At 38.3% G+C, this 18,220-nt stretch overlaps 1 protein-coding gene and 1 pseudogene across 2 annotated transcripts in view; both read left to right on the top strand.

Moving 5' to 3' along the window:
* Nucleotides 1-18,220, top strand: part of Herc5 (HECT and RLD domain containing E3 ubiquitin protein ligase 5) — a 62,241-nt gene that overhangs the window by 14,640 nt on the left and 29,381 nt on the right. For both annotated transcript variants that reach the window (XM_047566999.1, XM_047566996.1), the window contains exons 10-13: nucleotides 326-385; nucleotides 2,055-2,148; nucleotides 5,555-5,744; nucleotides 7,404-7,558. In XM_047566999.1, the coding sequence (XP_047422955.1) occupies nucleotides 326-385; nucleotides 2,055-2,148; nucleotides 5,555-5,744; nucleotides 7,404-7,558 (499 nt within the window). The remainder of the gene's footprint in view (nucleotides 1-325; nucleotides 386-2,054; nucleotides 2,149-5,554; nucleotides 5,745-7,403; nucleotides 7,559-18,220) is intronic.
* On the top strand, nucleotides 14,059-16,503 carry LOC124994739 (type II inositol 1,4,5-trisphosphate 5-phosphatase-like; annotated as a pseudogene).

Genomic DNA, 18,220 nt, shown 5'->3' with positions numbered 1-18,220 from the left:
TTTGGTGGAATAGAAATAAATAGAGCTTGTGACATCGAGTGGAATGTGAGAGTTTTATTTTTTTCAAGAAAGTTTGACTTCATCAGGCCTTTTTCTCTTTCCCTGAGACTTCCTTCAGAATACACCTTTCTATCCCATGTTTACCACTGACATTTTGAGAATTAGCAAATGGGGCAGATGTTTAGATGTCATAATATTATGTAAACAAGTAGAAGACAGGGGGAAGTTTGAAGGACAATTACAAGCTGTTTAATTTATCACATCTCCTGCTATAAGGAGGCATTCTGTTCGATTTGGTGTAACCACTGTCTCATTCCTGATGTAGGGAAATCCGAGAGATATTTTCATCTCCTGCTTGTCTGACTGGAAGTTTCTTAAAGGAAAGGTAATTTACATAATAAGTTAAAATTGTATTTAAAAATTACTTCAAAAGCATATTCAAAATGATTCCAGGACAAAAAGTTAGCTATGTGTTTTTATCTCTTTTTCAGAATTACTTTCTCCAATAATAGCAAATATCTGCTTGCTATATAAGATGTCAGAAATATAGAGGACCAAGGAAATGACTCAGTGGTAGAGCACTTGCCTACCATGCGTGAGGCCCTGCACACAACACACACACACACATACACAAAATATTAAAATCACAATCTATGACTTATGAGTAATATCTTGGGGAATGCAGCTCAGTGGTAGAGTGCTTGCTTAGCATGCGCAATGTCCCATGTTTGATCCTCTGCACAAAAAAAAAAGGAAAAAAAAGTTATATATTGGACAGGGGGAGAGCTCAGTGGTAGAGGTAGGTTTATTTGCACACGCCCATGGGTTTGATCCCTAATGTAGACAGACATGCAGAAAAAAAGGGTATTGTTTTATATATTGCTTTTTACTTAATGTGCCTATTCTCCATTTTATTCAGTTCCATATTATTCACTGGTTTTCTATAACATCATTTTAATGACTATACAATAGTCCCTGGGAAGGATATACTTTATTACCTTATTGGTAGATAATAAGGATTTTAAAATTTTATTTTTTGTAGTGCTCAGGATCAGACCAGAGCTTCACACATGCTAATCTAACATGTTCCAGCACTGAGTTAACACCTCTAGCCCCTTTTGAAATTTTAAATATTAGGGAAGAACAAACTTGTACTCCTTTTCCTAAATATGTCTTTAAAAGCATTAATTTCTACTTTTATACATGAAATATATGTATTAACAAAGAACACCCTTAATTTCAGACAGTGAATCTATACTGTTCAACATTGAACATAATTCATGGGTTAAGATACGTATACATTCCATTGATAATTTTCTCTTGACATACTAAGAATTTACTGTTCTGAAGTCACTTCTCTGTGGGGTGGGTACGCGGTACTTGAAATTGAACCCACAGGCGCTCTACCACTGAACTACATCTCTAGCCCTTTTTATTTTCTGTTTTAGACAGGGTCTGATTAAGTCACTGATGCTGGCTTTAAACTTGTGACCATCTGAGTCAGGCTCCCGAGATGCTGAAATTACAGGCATGCTGAAGCCCCTTTTGTGGGCCCCATTTTCAGTTCATATAATTGAAAGAAATGGTCACATTTGTCTGGAAACAGGGAAAAAAGTACCTTTTTTCTGTGGCTTTTTGTTTTTAGAAATAATTTTTTGATTATCTATTTTTACTTAAACATTCTTTTTCTTTTCTTCTGTGTTGCTGGAGATGGAACACAGGGCCTTGGTCATACTAAGCATGTGCTCTGTCACTGAGCTGTATACCCCCATGCCTGATAATTCATTTTAGATGAGATGATATCTGAATTAAAGTCTTAAGGAATACATGGTTAATGCAACCTTGATATTTTTGGCATTTTAGAAATAACCATGTTGTATACTACATTTTCATTTGTGTTGGTGTTAAGACAAACTATAAAGTTGAGAAAAATGCAGTTTTATTGTAATGGGGCAATCTCTAGAAGAAATTTTGTGTCTAGATAGATAATCTAATAAAATACTTTTCAAAGTGTCCTTTCTCATTTGCTTATCCATTTATTTATTTTTCTACAGAATAGCTGCTGAAACCATGTTTATTCATTGTGATTTAAATAAAGCAAGAAACACCTTTAAGGAATTAACCCAAAAGGACTGGATTGCTAACACGGTGGTATTCTTCATAGTGTTATTTGGAGAAGGAAAATGCACTGGAACTTTTCTTATAAGAACCCAAAGTTTAACAGATTCTCTGAGACCCTATAATTCAGCCAGGTTAAGTTAAACTGAGATAGTATTCAGGTGTTTCCCCATTTAGGGTGAAATAATTGGTACTGTAATCACATGGTTTACAAAAAGTCTGAATAGTGCTCTTGTACACAAACACACACACAAATACATGCATACACATTATGGAGGGAATTTTTTCAGGGCTTTAGAAGGCTGTTTTAAGGATTTGTTGAGTTTGGCACACTAGAATAAGAACACAATTCTGTATGCAATTCTTTTAAGCATAAATACAGAAATGAGAATGCTTTTTTCTAATATAAACATCTCCCTCATCTAGGACTTCCTAGATTCGTCTCTGTTTTGTTTGTACTTCTTCCTTTTCTGAAGGTTCTAGAATATTCTTGTTCTTTCTGGGACTATTGCTTCCTACTCCAACACTCTTCACTGTCTATAGGTTTTCCTCTTGCAGATGCTGCAAACATTCTTCCTTTATTAACAGCCTTTTGTGATGCAGGCTGCATTATTTCCCTATTCTGTTGTACTGGTTTATCCTGGGATAATACTTCCTGTAGTCTCAATCTTTTTTTTTTTTTTTTTTTAACATCTGGTTCCTTTTTTTCCCCCTCTATCTCCCTTTCTCTCCTCCTTGCCCCCACCCCCTTTTCTGTTTTTCTCTCATTTCTTTCATTCTCTGCCCCTCTCAGTCTTGCTCCCATTCACTCCTATCTCTCTGCTCCTTTCCAGTACTGTTGCTCTGTCTGCCACAGTACATGCTGTGTCCGAGCTGCATGTTTACCTTCTGTCATACTTTCCTCTCGAGAGGATAAGGAAAGGTTTTTTTGTTTTTTTTTTTTTAATTTTTTAAAATTTTTTGTGGGGTTTTGTTTTGTTTTGTTGTATTTTGTTGTACCAGGGAGAGACAAGGTCTCACTTAGTTGCTTTGGGTCTCACTAAGTGGCTGAACCTGGCTTTGAACTCATGATCCTCCTACCTCAATCTCCCAAATGCTGGGATTACAAGCATATGCCACTGCACCCAGCTAGGAAAGTTTCATTCTGTTAACTTTGGGAGAAACATGATCCAGTTAGGGGTTGGAAGTGAAATGAATCCCTGTGGCCAATTTAATCAGCATTTATTCTTGCTCATTTACTTTGATTCATTGAAATCCTGTTGAGGTCAGTTTAACTTTTCCAATAAGATTCTGAGTCATAGTTGCTGAATACATGCATGGAAAAGTCACCAAAAGCAGGCCATTTCTGCATCTGTGCTGGGGAGAGGTTGGATCAGCTCATTACTCAGGTCCTCCTTTCATACTAATTATACTTTGATTGTGCCAGGAGAATACCATGTTAACAGATGACATGATCGTAGGACATTCTTTTATTTATTTTTTTGTAGTACTGGGGATTGAACTCAGTGCCTTGTGCTTGTGAGGCAAGCACTCTACCAGCTGAGCTATCTCCCCAGCAGACATTCTTTACCTCCACTGTTTCAGAAGGGGAGAGAGATCGGATTAGAAGACCTGTGATGTTCCTTTTATCTTGAGATTTGGTGAAATGGATTCATAAACTTTTGGCAATTTTCATTTATTCAGCAAACATTTAATTATGTGCTAGTTGTACTGCTGATTATATATATATATATATAATTATATTTTGTTATATTTACATATATTGTATGTATATATATGTATGTATATATGTATGTACATATGTATATATGTATGTATATATTTTTTTTTTATACCAAGAATTGAACCCAAGAGTGCTAACTACTGGACCACTTTCTCTGCCCTTTTTAGTTTTTATTTTGAAACAATCTTGCTAATTTGCCAATGGCCTTGCTAATGAACTTGCAATCCTCCTGCCTCAGCCTCCCAAATCACTGGGATTACAGGTGTGCACCACTGTGCCCAGCTAAATTCTTGATGAAAAATGATAAAAGGCATGCTACTATCCTTCGGAATCTTGTGGTTTTTGAGGGAGACAACACGTGCAGATATAGGTGCTAAAACTGGGTGTGTTACACTCCACTGCCTCCCCTAGTGCCTAGCTTAGAATTTTGGTGTATGATAAATATTTTCAGGGGAGTTCAGTTGTTACTAAGGAAGTGAATGGTCACTTCTGCTTAGGGTACTGAAATGAAGCTGCCTAAAGAAGTTCTCCAGGAACTTCAAGGCAGTGGGGAAAGTGTACCCCAAGGAGTAGTGTGTGAAGCAGTGACACTGGCTTGATACCTGGCTGTCGTTCTGGAGGTTGGAGTGGACTGGGGGGTTTGAGGCTGTGGCTAGTGAGAGGTAGGAGGAGTGTGTGCCATTGAGGTGTTAAGTAGAGTTGTTGGGTCTGTGCAACTCCAAGGACTAAACCTCGTAATGGGAACCTCAATATAATGTGTAATATAAAAATAGATAATTATAAGAATTTGCATACTTAGAGTGGTCATTTAGTATATCATAATTTAGTAGCCAAGTGTTTGGACATTGAGGGGACTAGGGATGTGGCTCAGTGCTAAGAGTGCTTGCCTACCTTGCATGAGGCCCTGGGTTCGATCCTCGCACCACCACCACAACAAAAGAGTATGAACATCAGAGTCAAACAGACCCAGGAGAGAATCTCACATAGCTGTGTGAGCTTGAGCAACTTACTTAATTTCTCTGAAGCACAGATTTCTCATCTGTAAAATGAGGTTAATAATGACCCCTGTGTTGTAAGAGAAGCTAAATGACATATAATATCTAACAAGTAGTACTCCCTAAATACTAGTTTAAAGAGGTTTTTAAAATGAGTACTGCTGCCTTCACACACATAGCAAATAGAAATTCAGAATTCAAATTGGGTTATTCCTGAAAGGTTAAATCCTAAATTGGGGAAACTATAATGGAAAGTTCTGGAAACTAGCAGTTAGGTTGGAGACAAGTGGTCCTATGAGAAGATAACAGGAACCACATTGTGTTTGGGGTTTTATTTTGTTTTGATTAGTTGGATTCTGACACATTCCTCTTTAAAAAAAAATGAGGTGTCACAGTGTGAATGAGAGGGCGGAGTGTAGTATTAAGTATTGGGAAGGCTGCCTCTTAGTGCTGCATCCCTTGTTCATTCAATGTCATCCTCACACCTGTAGTTTCTTCCTGATCTCCTTTGTATACTCAGCATTGAACAGCGGGAATACTTGTCCCATTTCTGTACCTCTGTATTTGGGAAGCTTGGCAAGGTGGGTGGTCAACATGAGTTTCAGGGAAATAAACGAGTCTTCAGATACCCTTCTGGTTCTACATGTGTTTGAACTGATGGTGTGCCACCCAGTTCCTGTGTTTTGAATGCTTTTTCTCTCCTTCTTGCTGACCACAGATAACCACCTGCCTCAGAGAGAATCTGCTCAAAAACCTACCATTTTGTTCCCCACACCAAGAAGCTTTAGAAATTTTCTTCATTCTCCCAGAGTGTCCTGTGATGCATGATTTTAACAACTGGGAGAGCCTGGTGATTCCATTTGCAGAGACTATTTGTAAAATGAGTAACCAGTCACTAGGGATTCTGGGTAAGAGTGATGAATTATGGTTGAATATATTTTACCCATTTTCTCAATGGAATACATGCCTAGTTACATACTAAATTTAACAAAATTTAGATATAATTATAAATGTATTCGTGTGTTTCAATTGTATTCTTAGCATCCTCTTAAAGATGCTGTAATAATTACTGTGATCATCTTAAATGATCATTCTAGTACTTTTTTTTTAATATATTCTAATTATACATGACAGTAGAATGCATTTTGACACATTGCTCATAAATGAAGCACAACCTCTCATTTCTACTACCTTTTTAGGGTTTTTGAAATATATATGCATGGCTTGGTCCTGAGGTCCTTGATGCCCAACGTTTTCATTATAAAATTTTTCACAAATACAGGGGAGATGATAGAACAGAACAGCAATTACCCATGGATCTTCTGCCTTAGAACCATCAACAATGACTGTGTAGTCATTTGTGCTTTCTCTTTTATAAAGATTACATTTTGATTTTGCTTAACTATTTGAAAGTAAGTTGAGGACATGAGATTTCACTCCTTTCAACATTGATCTAAAAATATTGGATGTCATCCATTAACTTCATATGATCATCAAACTTAAGAAAATTAGCCATAATTCCATGATACCACTTAATATCTAGGCCATATTCGAATTTTCCCAAGAAATATTTTACAGCTTTTTTGTCTTTTAAGGATTCAGGTCAGCCAGACATGGTGGTGCACACCTGTAATTACACAGCTCAGGAGGCTGAGGCCGTAGGATCAGGAGTTCAAAGCCAGCTTCAGCAACTTAGCAAGGCCCTAAGCAACTCAGTGAGACCCTGTCTCTAAATAAAATACAAAATAGGTCTGGGGACATGACTGTGGTTGAGTGCCCCTGAGTTCAATTCCCAATACCAAAAAAAAAAAAAAAAAAGAATTCAGGTCAATTGTCTTGTCTGTGTCACATCCTGATTGTCTAGGCATAAATAGATTTTAACAAAGATTTTTTGACATACCTAGTATATTCAACCCACCACAGGCGTGGTGTTGCAAGCCTGTAATCCCAGAGACTTGGGAGGTTGAAACAGGAGGGTCACAGGTTTGAAGCCTCAGCAACTTAGTGAGACCCCAGCTCAACAGTTTTAAAAGGACTAGGAGTTTAGCTCAGTAGTAAATTGCCCCTGGGTTAAATCCTTAGTACCCAAAATAAAATAAACCATATTGTAGGTGATAAAAAGATATTTTAGGGTGTTTTTTGTTTTTGTTTTTTAAAATGAAATATGTTTTTTAAGAATTAAAAGCTCAAGTCGGAAGCACAAAAAGGACTATGCAGTCATGAACCATTCCTAATTTAATTTTTAATACAGTGTGCTATTTCATTTAGTCAAAGAATGTGATGAATCTTGTCTATATTTTTTTTCACAAATTGGTTAGAATAAATTTTTGCTTCTATTAACCATGAAAGAGTTTTTTCAGGATGTAAAAATCTAGTATTTATAATACTTTTGAAATGCCTGTGAATTAATTACAATTGTATTTATTCACTGGTTTATTATAAACGTGTTTTTATAATTGTAATTTATAAACATTTTTCAGTATGAATTTGAGGCCCGCTTTTTACCTTTAAGAGTTCAAGAGAAATTACCTTCCAGCAATTACATTTGCCTTCTTTTAATTCTTCAGAAAAGTATTGGACAACTTTGCAAGAATCTAGTTTCAGCAACCTGGTGCAGATGTTTATGAAAGCCATCAACTCTCAGCTGCATTACTGGACCGAAAACAATGAGAATAACTGTCACCTTAAAGCTCTTCTGGAAATTCTGAAAAAGCTACATGGGGTAAGGGTGCATGTAGAAACCTCCATGTCTGTAATTTTCAACTATAGTTGCCTTGCTTTCAACTGGCCTGAATCTTAAGCAGACTCATGAAACATAGGAAGTATATATTGCCTGCCCCCCCCCCCTTTTAAAGAAAAAGGAAAAAAGTTTTTTTGTTTTCCTAACAAAGGAGAAACACTAGACTTCTATCCCTGAGTCTGTTTATTCTGCCTGGTGGGGGGTGGGGGGGATGGTGGTGGTTAAAGAGGTAATTCAAAAGCTGCATACCAGTGTTCTCTGTCTGCAGTTGTAATTCACTTGTTAATTTGGGAGAGTAGTTTCTGGTGTGTGCGCTCAGGGGCAGGTAACTTTGCATAGGATGGTGAAGAAAGGTTATCCTGTTTCCAGGGGGATTGGGAGACATGAGGGAGGGGGAGGGGAAGGAGAGAGAAAGAGAAAGAACATATTGATTTTAAAAATAAGTCACGGTGACAGAGCAGCAAGAGCTCTATATTCAAAGTATAAAGTGGACCACTGTTACATTTCCCATTGCTACTTCCCATTGCTGTGCAAAAATGGACAATGACACCTCCAAGCTGCTTCCCTCTGAGAGAGGGCGATATGGAGGGGAAGTGACCTGAGGTCCTTGTTCTCCATCAGGTGTATATTGCTATTTTATACTGTTGTGTTTTATTACATCTTTGACATAAATGATTATTCCATTTGGCCCTTCATGTTCCTGAGTTCCATATCCAGGGATTCAACCAACTGAGAATTTAAAAGCATTTGAAAACAAAAATTGCATCTGTTCTGGGCATGTGCAGACTATTTTTCCCCCCTTTTCATTATTTCCTAATTAATACAGTATAACAGCTATTCACATAACCTTTATGTTACATTAGATACCATAAGTAATCTAGAAATTTAAAGTACACAGAGGTTATATTTAGTATGCATGCAAATACTCTGCCATTTGGTTTTCTTGAGCCAAGAGTTGATTTTTTTGTTTTCATATCTAATTCTGGAATTGATAGGTTGTGGAAATATACATGTTCTTTATTAATGGTGACAAACTGTCTTCTGAAGTGGCTAGATAATTTAATTCTTATTTGGGAGATTATGAGAATTCCTATTGCTCCACATCTGGCTTTAAAGTTTAGGTTGCTTTTTTTTAATGAAATGGTACCCAATTATGATTTTAATTGAATTTCCCTGGTTCTAATCCAACAGAACATATTTTGCATGTTTATAATTGCAGTATTTGTTTCCTCTTCTATGAAATGTCTGTCCTTGAATTCTATTCATTTTACATGGATAGTTGCCCTTGTCTTATTGGCTGTAGGAGTGTTTTTTATTTTGAATACTAGTCCTTTGTCAGCTATTTGTATTATAAATACTGTGTGCCAGTTTCTAGCTTGTCTTTACTCTGTAGTCTTTTTCGACACTTATTCTTTTTTTTGTTAGTTAATCAATTAATTAATGATACTGGAGATTGAACCCAAAGGTGCTTAAACACTAACCTACATCCCCAACTCTTTACTTTCTTTCTTTTCTTTTTGGTACCAGAGATTTAACCCCTAGGCACTTTACCACTGAGATACATCCCCAATCCTATCTTTCTATCTATTTTATTATTTTGAGATAGGATCTTACTAAATTGCTGAGGCCTTCCCTGATTTGCTGAGTCTGACCTTGAATTTGCAATCCTCCTGTCTCAACCTCCCAAATTGTTGGGATTAGAGGCATGCACCACTGCACCTAATCCCAACACTTTTTATTATTATTTTTCAGTTTGAGGCAAGATCTCACTGAGTTGCCCAGGCTGGCCTCCAACTTGAGATTCTCCTGCTTAGGCCTCCTGAGTGACTAGGGTTACAGATAAGCACCATTGCACCTGGCACTAGATAGTCTTCTAAGAGGGTGAGAGTCAAGACCAGAGGAAGATGATAAATGGAGAGGGTTAGAAACCTGACAGACTGTTAAATGTACTCTGTCTTCCTTCCTTGACCAATAAAACTTAATAATGACAAGGGAAGCTAGGATGGAACTTAGAAATCTCAGGTTCCTTATAGCATTATGCACTGCAAAAAGTGGCAGCTCAATCGGGGCCCCGGCTGAGCACTTTGTACTTCTTTTTCTACCTGAGTCTTGTTCCCCATGGTGAGAGGTGTCATGTGTCCATATGTGGCTACTTTAACCCCCGTGCCCAGGCTTCATCCCACCTCTTCCCAAGTACTTCTTGGCCAGCCCTGAGACTTAGAGCGTGACACAGTCCACCCTCCAAAGACCAAGCAAGTCATAGAGGCTGCCTTGGAACCAAGATGTGTGGGCTATAAGTAGACAGTTCACCTTGACCCTGTACACCCTCTTTTACATGCTTTTAGTTTATCCCTTCAGAATTTAGTGTTTAATCTAATTGAAAATTGGTATCAAATTTATATTGACTATTTTTCATATGAAAAATAATTACTCTAGCAACCACTTATTGAAAATATTGCCCTTTCCCCACTGGTCGGAAATTCAAGTGTGGGCACTCTGTCCTAATTCAGATTTCTATGTGTGGCATTCATTTCTGGGCTCTTTTCTGTATTACTGGCCATGTCTGGCTCTCTTCTGAGTAATTGTTTATATCTGATAAGAGAAGTACCCCTTCTTTGTTCTTGAAGTATAGCTGGTAATTTTTTGCACTTGCCTCTTCTGTATGTATTTTAAAGTTGGTTTCTCAAATGACACATAGACAAAAAAAAATTTTATTGGGAATTTGGAGTTACATTGAATCCATATTTCACTTTAAGGAGAACTACATCTTTTCTATGACTGTGAAAGTCTTGGATATATTTAACTGATTCCAAGATATGTACATTTTTTGGCTATTGTAAATCATATTTTAAAATTATGTTATGAACGGCATGGTGGCACACATCTGTAATCCCAGCAGCATAGGAGGCTAAAGCAGGAGAATCTCAAGTTCAAAGTCAGCATCAGCAACTTAGGAGACCATGTCTCAGAATAAAAAAATTTAAAAAGGGCTGGGGATGTGGACTAGTGATAAAGTGCCTCTGGTTTCAACTCTGTTATGTAGCTAAATGAAATAAATAAATAGATCAATAAAGTTACTAACTTGTGGGGAACACATTAATTTTTTTTTTTTATTATTGCTGGTATCAAACTCAAAACGTGCATGCTAGGCTAATACTCTACCACTGAAATATACCTCTAGCCCCAGAATTCATTGATTCTTTTTTAATCTTTTATTTTATTTATTTTTTCTTTTTTTAAAATATTTTTTATTTAAAATTTTTTTTTCATACTTGTATATAGGATAATAATGTCTCTCTCAATCTACCTTTCTTTCCATCCTCACCCACCTCACCCTTGCCTCACTCCCCTGTGTACAATTCAAAGTTCCTTCATTCCTCCCTACCCATTGTTCACTATGGATCAGTGTCGGCTTATGAGAGAAAACAACCAACCTTTGGTTTTTTCATAAAAAAAAAACAAAAACTAAAACGTTCCATCCATTTACCCGCAAATGCCATAATTTCATTCTTTAAGACAGAGTAATATTCCATTGTGTATATATACCACATTTTCTTTATTCATTCATCTCTCGAAAGGGTATCTAGATTGGTTGCACAGTTTGGCTGTTATGAATTGAGCTGCTATAAACGTTGATGTGGCTGTGTCACTGCAGTATATTGATTTTAAGTCCTTTGGGTAGAAACTTAGGAGTGGGATAACTGTGTCAAATGGTGGTTCCATTCCAAGTTTTCTGAGGAATCTCCATACTGCTTTCCAGAGTGGTTGTGCCAATCTGCAGTCCCACCAACAATGTATGAGAGTACCTTTTCCCCATATCCTTGCCAACATTTATTATTGCTTGTATTTTTAATAATTGCCAGTCTGACTGGAGTGAGTTGAAATCTTACAGCAGTTTTTTTTTTTTTTTTTTTTTTTGTGGTGCTGGGGATTGAACCCAGGGCCTTCTGCTTTCAAGGCAAGCACTCTACTGACTGAGCTATCTCCCCAGTCCATCAACATTTTTTCATATGTTTGTTAATCATTCATATTCCTCCTTCTGTGAAGTGTCTGTTCAGTTCTGTTGCCCATTTATTGACTGGGTTATTTGTCTTTTTTGGTGTTAAGTTTTATAAGTTCTTTTTATATCTTGGAGATTAATGCTCTGAGGTGCATGTGGTAAAGACTTTTTCCCATTGTGTGGTCTCTCTCTTCAAATTATTGATTGTTTCTTTGGCTGAGAAGAAGCTTTTTAGTTTTAATCCATCCCATTTATTGATTCTTTTTTTTTAACTTATTTTTATTGTAAACAAATGGGATACATGTTGATTCTGTTTGTACATGGAGTAACAGCATACCATTTGCATAATCATACATTTACATAGGGTAATGATGTTTGAATCATTCTGTTATTTTTTCCTCCCCCCCACCCCTCCCACCCCTCTTTTCCCACTATACAGTCCCTCCTTCCTCCATTCTTGCACCCCTCCCACCCCCCATTATGTGTCATCATCTGCTTATCAGTGAGATCATTCATCCTTTGGATTTTTGAGATTGGCTTGTCTCACTTAGCATGATGTTCTCCAATTTCATCCATTTACCTGCAAATGCCATAATTTTATTATTCTTTATAGCTGAGTAATATTCCATTGTATATATATATATATACCACAGTTTCTTTATCCATTCATCAATTGAAGGACCATCTAGGTTGGTTCCACAGTCTGGCTATTGTGAATTGAGCAGCTATGAACATTGATGTGGCTGTATCTCTAAAGTATGCTGATTTAAATCCTTTGGGTATAGGCCGAGGAATAGGATAGCTGGGTCAAATGGTGGGTCCATTTCAAGTTCTCTAAGGAATCTCCACACTGCTTTCCAGAGTGGCTGCACTAATTTGCAGCCCCACCAGCAATGTATGAGTGTACCTTTTTCCCCACATCCTCTCCAACACCTATTGTTGCTTGTGTTCTTGATAATCGCCATTCTAATTGGGGTGAGATGGAATCTTAGTGTAGTTTTGATTAGCATTTCTCTTATTACTAAAGATGGTGAACATTTTTTCGTATGTTTGTTGATTGCTTGTAGATCTTCTTCTGTGAAGTATCTGTTCATATCCTTAGCCCATTTGTTGACTGGGTTATTTGTATTCTTTGTGTAGAGTTTTTTAAGTTCTTTATATATTCTGGAAATTAGTGCTCTACCTGAAGTATGAATGGCAAAGATTTTCTCCCACTCTCTGTAGGCTCTCTCTTCGCATTGCTGATAGTTTCCTTTGCTGAGAGAAAGCTATTTAGTTTGAATCTGTCCCAGTTGTTGATTCTTGCTTTTATTTCTTGTGCTATGGGAGTTCTGTTAAGGACGTCTGATCCTAAGCCAACAAGTTGAAGATTTGGACCTCCTTTTTCTTCTATAAGATGCAGGGTCTCTGGTCTGATTTCAAGATCCTTGATCCATTGTGAGTTGATTTTTGTGCAGGGTGAGAGACAGGGGTTTAGTTTCATTCTGTTGCATATGGATTTCCAGTTTTCCCAGCACCATTTGTTGAGCAGGCTATCTTTTCTCCATTGCATAATTTTGGCCCCTTTGTCTAGTATGAGAAAATTGTATTTATTTGGGTTTGTGTCCGTGTCCTCTATTCTGTACCATTGATCTACCTGTCTATTTTGGTGCCAATACCATGCCGTTTTTGTTACTATTGCTTTGTAATATAGTTGAAGTTCTGGTATTGCAATACCCCCTGTTTCATTCTTCCTGCTAAGGATTGCTTTAGCTATTCTGGGTTTCTTATTCTTCCAGACGAATTTCATTATTGCTTGCTCTATTTCTGTAAGTTACGTCATTGGGATTTTAATTGGAATTGCATTGAATCTGTATAGCACTTTTGGTAGTATGGCCATTTTGACAATATTAATTCTGCCTATCCAAGAACATGGGAGATCTTTCCATCTTCTAAGGTCTTCCTCAATTTCTTTCTTCAGTGTTTTGTAGTTTTCATTGTAGAGATCTTTTACCTCTTTGGTTAGATTGATTCCCAAGTATTTTATTTATTTATTTTTTTTGAGGCTATTGCAAATGGAGTTGTTTTCCTCATTTCCCTTTCAGCTGTTTCGTCGCTTGCGTATTAAAATGCTTTAGATTTATGCATGTTGATTTTATAGCCTGCTATTTTGCTGAATTCATTGATGAGGTCTAGAAGTTTTCTGGAGGAGTTATTTGGATCCTCTAAATATAGAATCATGTCATCAGCAAATAGTGACAGCTTAAGTTCCTCTTTTCCTATTCGTATCCCTTTAATTTCTTTGGTCTGTCTAATTGCTCTGACTAGAGTTTCGAGGACAATGTTGAATAGAAGTGGTGAAAGAGGACATCCCTGTCTTGTTCCTGTTTTTAAAGAGAATGCTTTCAGTTTTTCTCCATTAAGAATGATGTTGGGGAGATGAAGAGCTTGAGGAAGCAGGCAGGGAAATGTCCACTGCCGCCGGTTCTCAGGAGCACGACTCTGCAGCCACCACAAGATGCGATTGAAGCGCCTGATGGTGCTGATAGTTTGCATCTTTCTTGGGCTTATCTCAAAGTTCACTTGAAGAACCGGTCTTGAGACAGCTATTGCTTCAGTTTCCATGACATTCTGGGCTGTGGTATGGGACGGGTGAGAGTTTAAGAGTAAGAGCACATCCTCTTCTTGCCCTTCACAAGAGGCTGCCAGAATCCAGATAATCGGTGGACAACAGGCCCAATGGCAGCACAAAGAGGTGGTTCAAACTTCAACAGTTCAGGGCTGAATGAGAAAGGTCTACTTGTGGACCAGAGCTCCGGGGTTCAGGATAAACCAGAAAGCTTGCTCCCGAGACAGAATGAATCCAAGTCTGAAATCACTGACATGGTTCCCTCCTCCACTATCATAGTATCAGACAAGGCTCATATTTTATCAATGCAGAAGTTTGGACTGCGAGATACGATTGTGAAATCACATCTAATACAGAAAGAAGAGGATTATACCTATATCCAGAACTTCAGGTTTTTTGTGGGCACCTACAATGTGAATGGACAGTCCCCTAAAGAATGCCTCCACCCCTGGCTGAGCCACGGTATCCAGGCCCCAGATGTGTACTGTGTAGGGTTCCAGGAGCTTGACTTGATTAAGGAAGCTTTTTTCTTTCATGATACCCCAAAGGAAGAAGAATGGTTTAAAGCTGTGTCAGAGGGTCTTCATCCAGATGCCAAATATGCAAAGGTGAACTGGTTGGGATTATGCTGCTATTGTATGTCAAACAAGAACATGCAGCATATATCTCAGAAGTGGAAGCTGAGACTGTTGGAACAGGAATCATGGGAAGGATGGGTAACAAAGGAGGCATGGCGATCCAGGTTCCAGCTGCACAACACCAGCATCTGTGTTGTGAATTCTCACTTGGCAGCCCACACAGAAGAGTACGAAAGGAGGAACCAAGACTATAAAGACATTTGTTCTCGAATGCAGTTTTGTCAGGTGGACCCAAGCCTCCCCCCTCTCACCATCAGCAAGCACAATGTGATCTTGTGGCTGGGGGACCTCAACTACAGGATAGAAGAGCTGGATGTGGAAAAAGTGAAAAAACTCATCGAAGAGAAGGCCTTTCAAACCCCGTATGCATATGATCAGCCGAAAATTCAAGTGGCTGCAAAGACTGTCCTCGAAGGCTTCACAGAGGGTGAGCTCACATTCCAGCCTACCTGTAAGTATGACACTGGCTCCGATGACTGGGACACCAGTGAGAAGTGTCATGCTCCTGCCTGGTGTGACCGGGTCCTCTGGAAAGGGAAGAACATCCTTCAGCTGAGTTACCAGAGCCACATGGCCCTGAAAACCAGTGACCATAAGCCTGTCAGCTCCATGTTTGACTTTGGGGTGAGGGTCATAAATGAAGAACTGTACCGGAAGACTCTGGAGGAAATTGTTCGCTCCCTGGATAAGATGGGGAATGCCAACATTCCATCTGTATCTCTGTCCAAGCGAGAGTTCTGTTTTCAGAATGTGAAGTACATGCAATTGCAAATAGAATCCTTTATGATTCATAATGGACAAGTACCCTGTCAGTTTGAATTCATCAACAAACCTGGTGAGGAATCTTTCTGTAAGCAGTGGCTGAATGCCAACCCCAGCAGAGGATTCCTCCTGCCAGATTCTGACATTGAGATTGAGTTGGAGCTCTTTGTAAATAAGATAACAGCTACAAAACTCAACTTGGGTGAAGATAAAATTAAGGACATTCTGGTTTTGCACTTAGACAGGAGAAAAGATTACTTTTTGTCTGTGTCTGGGAACTGCCTGCCCAGCTGTTTCGGGTCCCCCATTCATACACTATGCTACATGAGGGAGCCAATCTTGGACCTACCATTTGAAACTATTAGTGAACTGACTCTGATGCCATTGCAGACTGAAGATGATGGGAGCCGGTTAGACCCATGGGAATCCCCAAAGAGCTCTGGATGGTGGTGGATTACCTGTACCGAAATGCTATCCAGTAGATCTGTTTCAGCAGCCAGGACTGAGATCAGAATTTGAACATATCAGGGACTGTCTGGATACTGGAATGATTGATAACCTCTCTGCTAGCAATCATTCCGTAGCTGAAGCCTTGCTGCTTTTCCTGGAGAGTTTGCCAGAGCCTGTTGTCTGTTACAGTGCCTACCATAACTGCTTGGAGTGTTCTGGCAATTACACAGCAAGCAAACAGGTCATTTCTACTCTTCCCACATTCCACAAAAATGTCTTCAACTACTTGATGGCATTTTTGCAAGAATTACTGAAAAATTCAGCAAAAAATCATTTGGATGAGAATATTCTAGCTAGCATATTTGACAGCTTACTGCTTTGAAACCCGGCTCGTCACCAAAAGCCTGAAATGGCAGAGAAGTAGAAGGCTCAAGAGTTTATTCACCAGTTCCTCTGCAACCCACTCTGAGCCTTTCTATCTCCTTCCTTGTTTCAATCAGGGCAGCCAATTTACAGCTCCACCTGTTGCAGCTCAGGAGCTCCCTTCAAAGCACATGAGGTCATCTGGAAGCAAGAATGGCAGTTCCTGAGCCTAGACCTCCCCTCACCTGTGTCATCATTGATCAGCACACCCAGTTGTGAAGACATGAGAGAAATCCACAATAATAAAATGACGTTCGATGTTCAGTTTAAGTTATTTAACACAGATAGATCTCTATTTTTTTTTTTTAATTTAAAAAAATTTTGTACTTGTGCTTACTCAGCCTGCCTCCAGGGCATAGTCAATTCCTTCCCTGTAGCTAGACGAGCTCCTCACGATCAGATATTTGAACAAACTTTGAAGTCCAGAAAGAACAATGAAATGGACATTAAGTATGTAGGTGGATGCTTCTGGATAAACAAGTTTAGCCTCCTCAGATCATTCTATTACCCAGTCTGAGGACATGTGTATATACATATGGAACTTCTATTCCCTTCCTACTCAGATCTGGCTCAGTAATTCTGAGGCTGGCCACTCAGCTTGAGGGCAATACAGGGGCTCAAAAGTTCAAACACTGAAGAACTGGGTGTTCTGGTGAAACAAGTGGAATGTCCTAGGCCAGCAAGCCCTCCAAACTGTATATGATGCATCATCCCTCTCATATTTGTGATATATTTTAACGATAAACGTTTTTAACAGTGAAAAAAAAAAAAAAAAGAACGATGTTGGCCATGGGCTTAGCATAAATAACCTTTCCAATGTTCAGTATGTTCCCACTATCCCTGTTTTTTCTAGTGTTTTGAGCATAAAGGGGTGTTGTATTTTGTCGAACGCTTTTTCTGCGTCAATTGAAATAACCATATGTTTCTGATCCTTAAGTCTATTGACATGATGGATTACGTTTATTGATTTACAGATGTTAAACCATCCTTGCATTCCAGGGATGAACCCCACTTGATCGTGGTGCACAATTTTCTTAATATGTTTTTCGATACCGTTTGCCAATATTTTGTCAAGGATCTTTGCATCTATATTCATCAAGGATATTGGTCTAAAATTTTCTTGCCTTGATATGTCTTTTCCTGGTTTGGGTATGAGAGTGATATTAGCTTCATAGAATGAGTTTGGTAGGGTACCCTCCTTTTCTGTTTCCTGGAATACTTTGAGAAGTATTGGAATGAGTTCTTCTTTGAAGGTCTTGAAGAACTTGGCTGAGAATCCGTCTGGTCCTGGGCTTTTCTTGGATGGTAGATTTTTAATGGCTTCTTCTATTTCATTGCTTGATATTGATCTGTTTAAATTGTGTATGTCTTCTTGGTTCAGTTTGGGAGGAGCATATGTCTCTAAAAATTTGTCAATGTCTTCGGTAGTTTCTATTTTGTTGGAATACAGATTTTCAAAGTAGCTTCTCATTATGTTACATATCTCAGTGGTGTCTGTCGTGATATTTCCTTTTTCATCACGAATTTTAGTAATTTGAGTTTTCTCTCTCCTTCTCTTTGTTATGTGGCTAAGGGTTTGTCTATTTTGTTTACTTTTTCAAAGAAAAAACTTTTTGTTTTGTCAATTTTTTGTATTGTTTCTTTTGTTTCAATTTCATTGATTTCAGCTCTGATTTTAATTATTTCCTGTCTTCTATTACTTTTGCTGTTATTCTGTTCTTCTTTTTCTAGGGCTTTGAGCTGTAATGTTAGGTCATTTAGTT

This window comes from Sciurus carolinensis, chromosome 10 (genome assembly GCF_902686445.1).
Source record: "Sciurus carolinensis chromosome 10, mSciCar1.2, whole genome shotgun sequence".
NCBI classification, from domain to species: Eukaryota; Metazoa; Chordata; class Mammalia; order Rodentia; family Sciuridae; genus Sciurus; species Sciurus carolinensis.
This window is presented reverse-complemented; position numbering and strand designations above follow the sequence as displayed.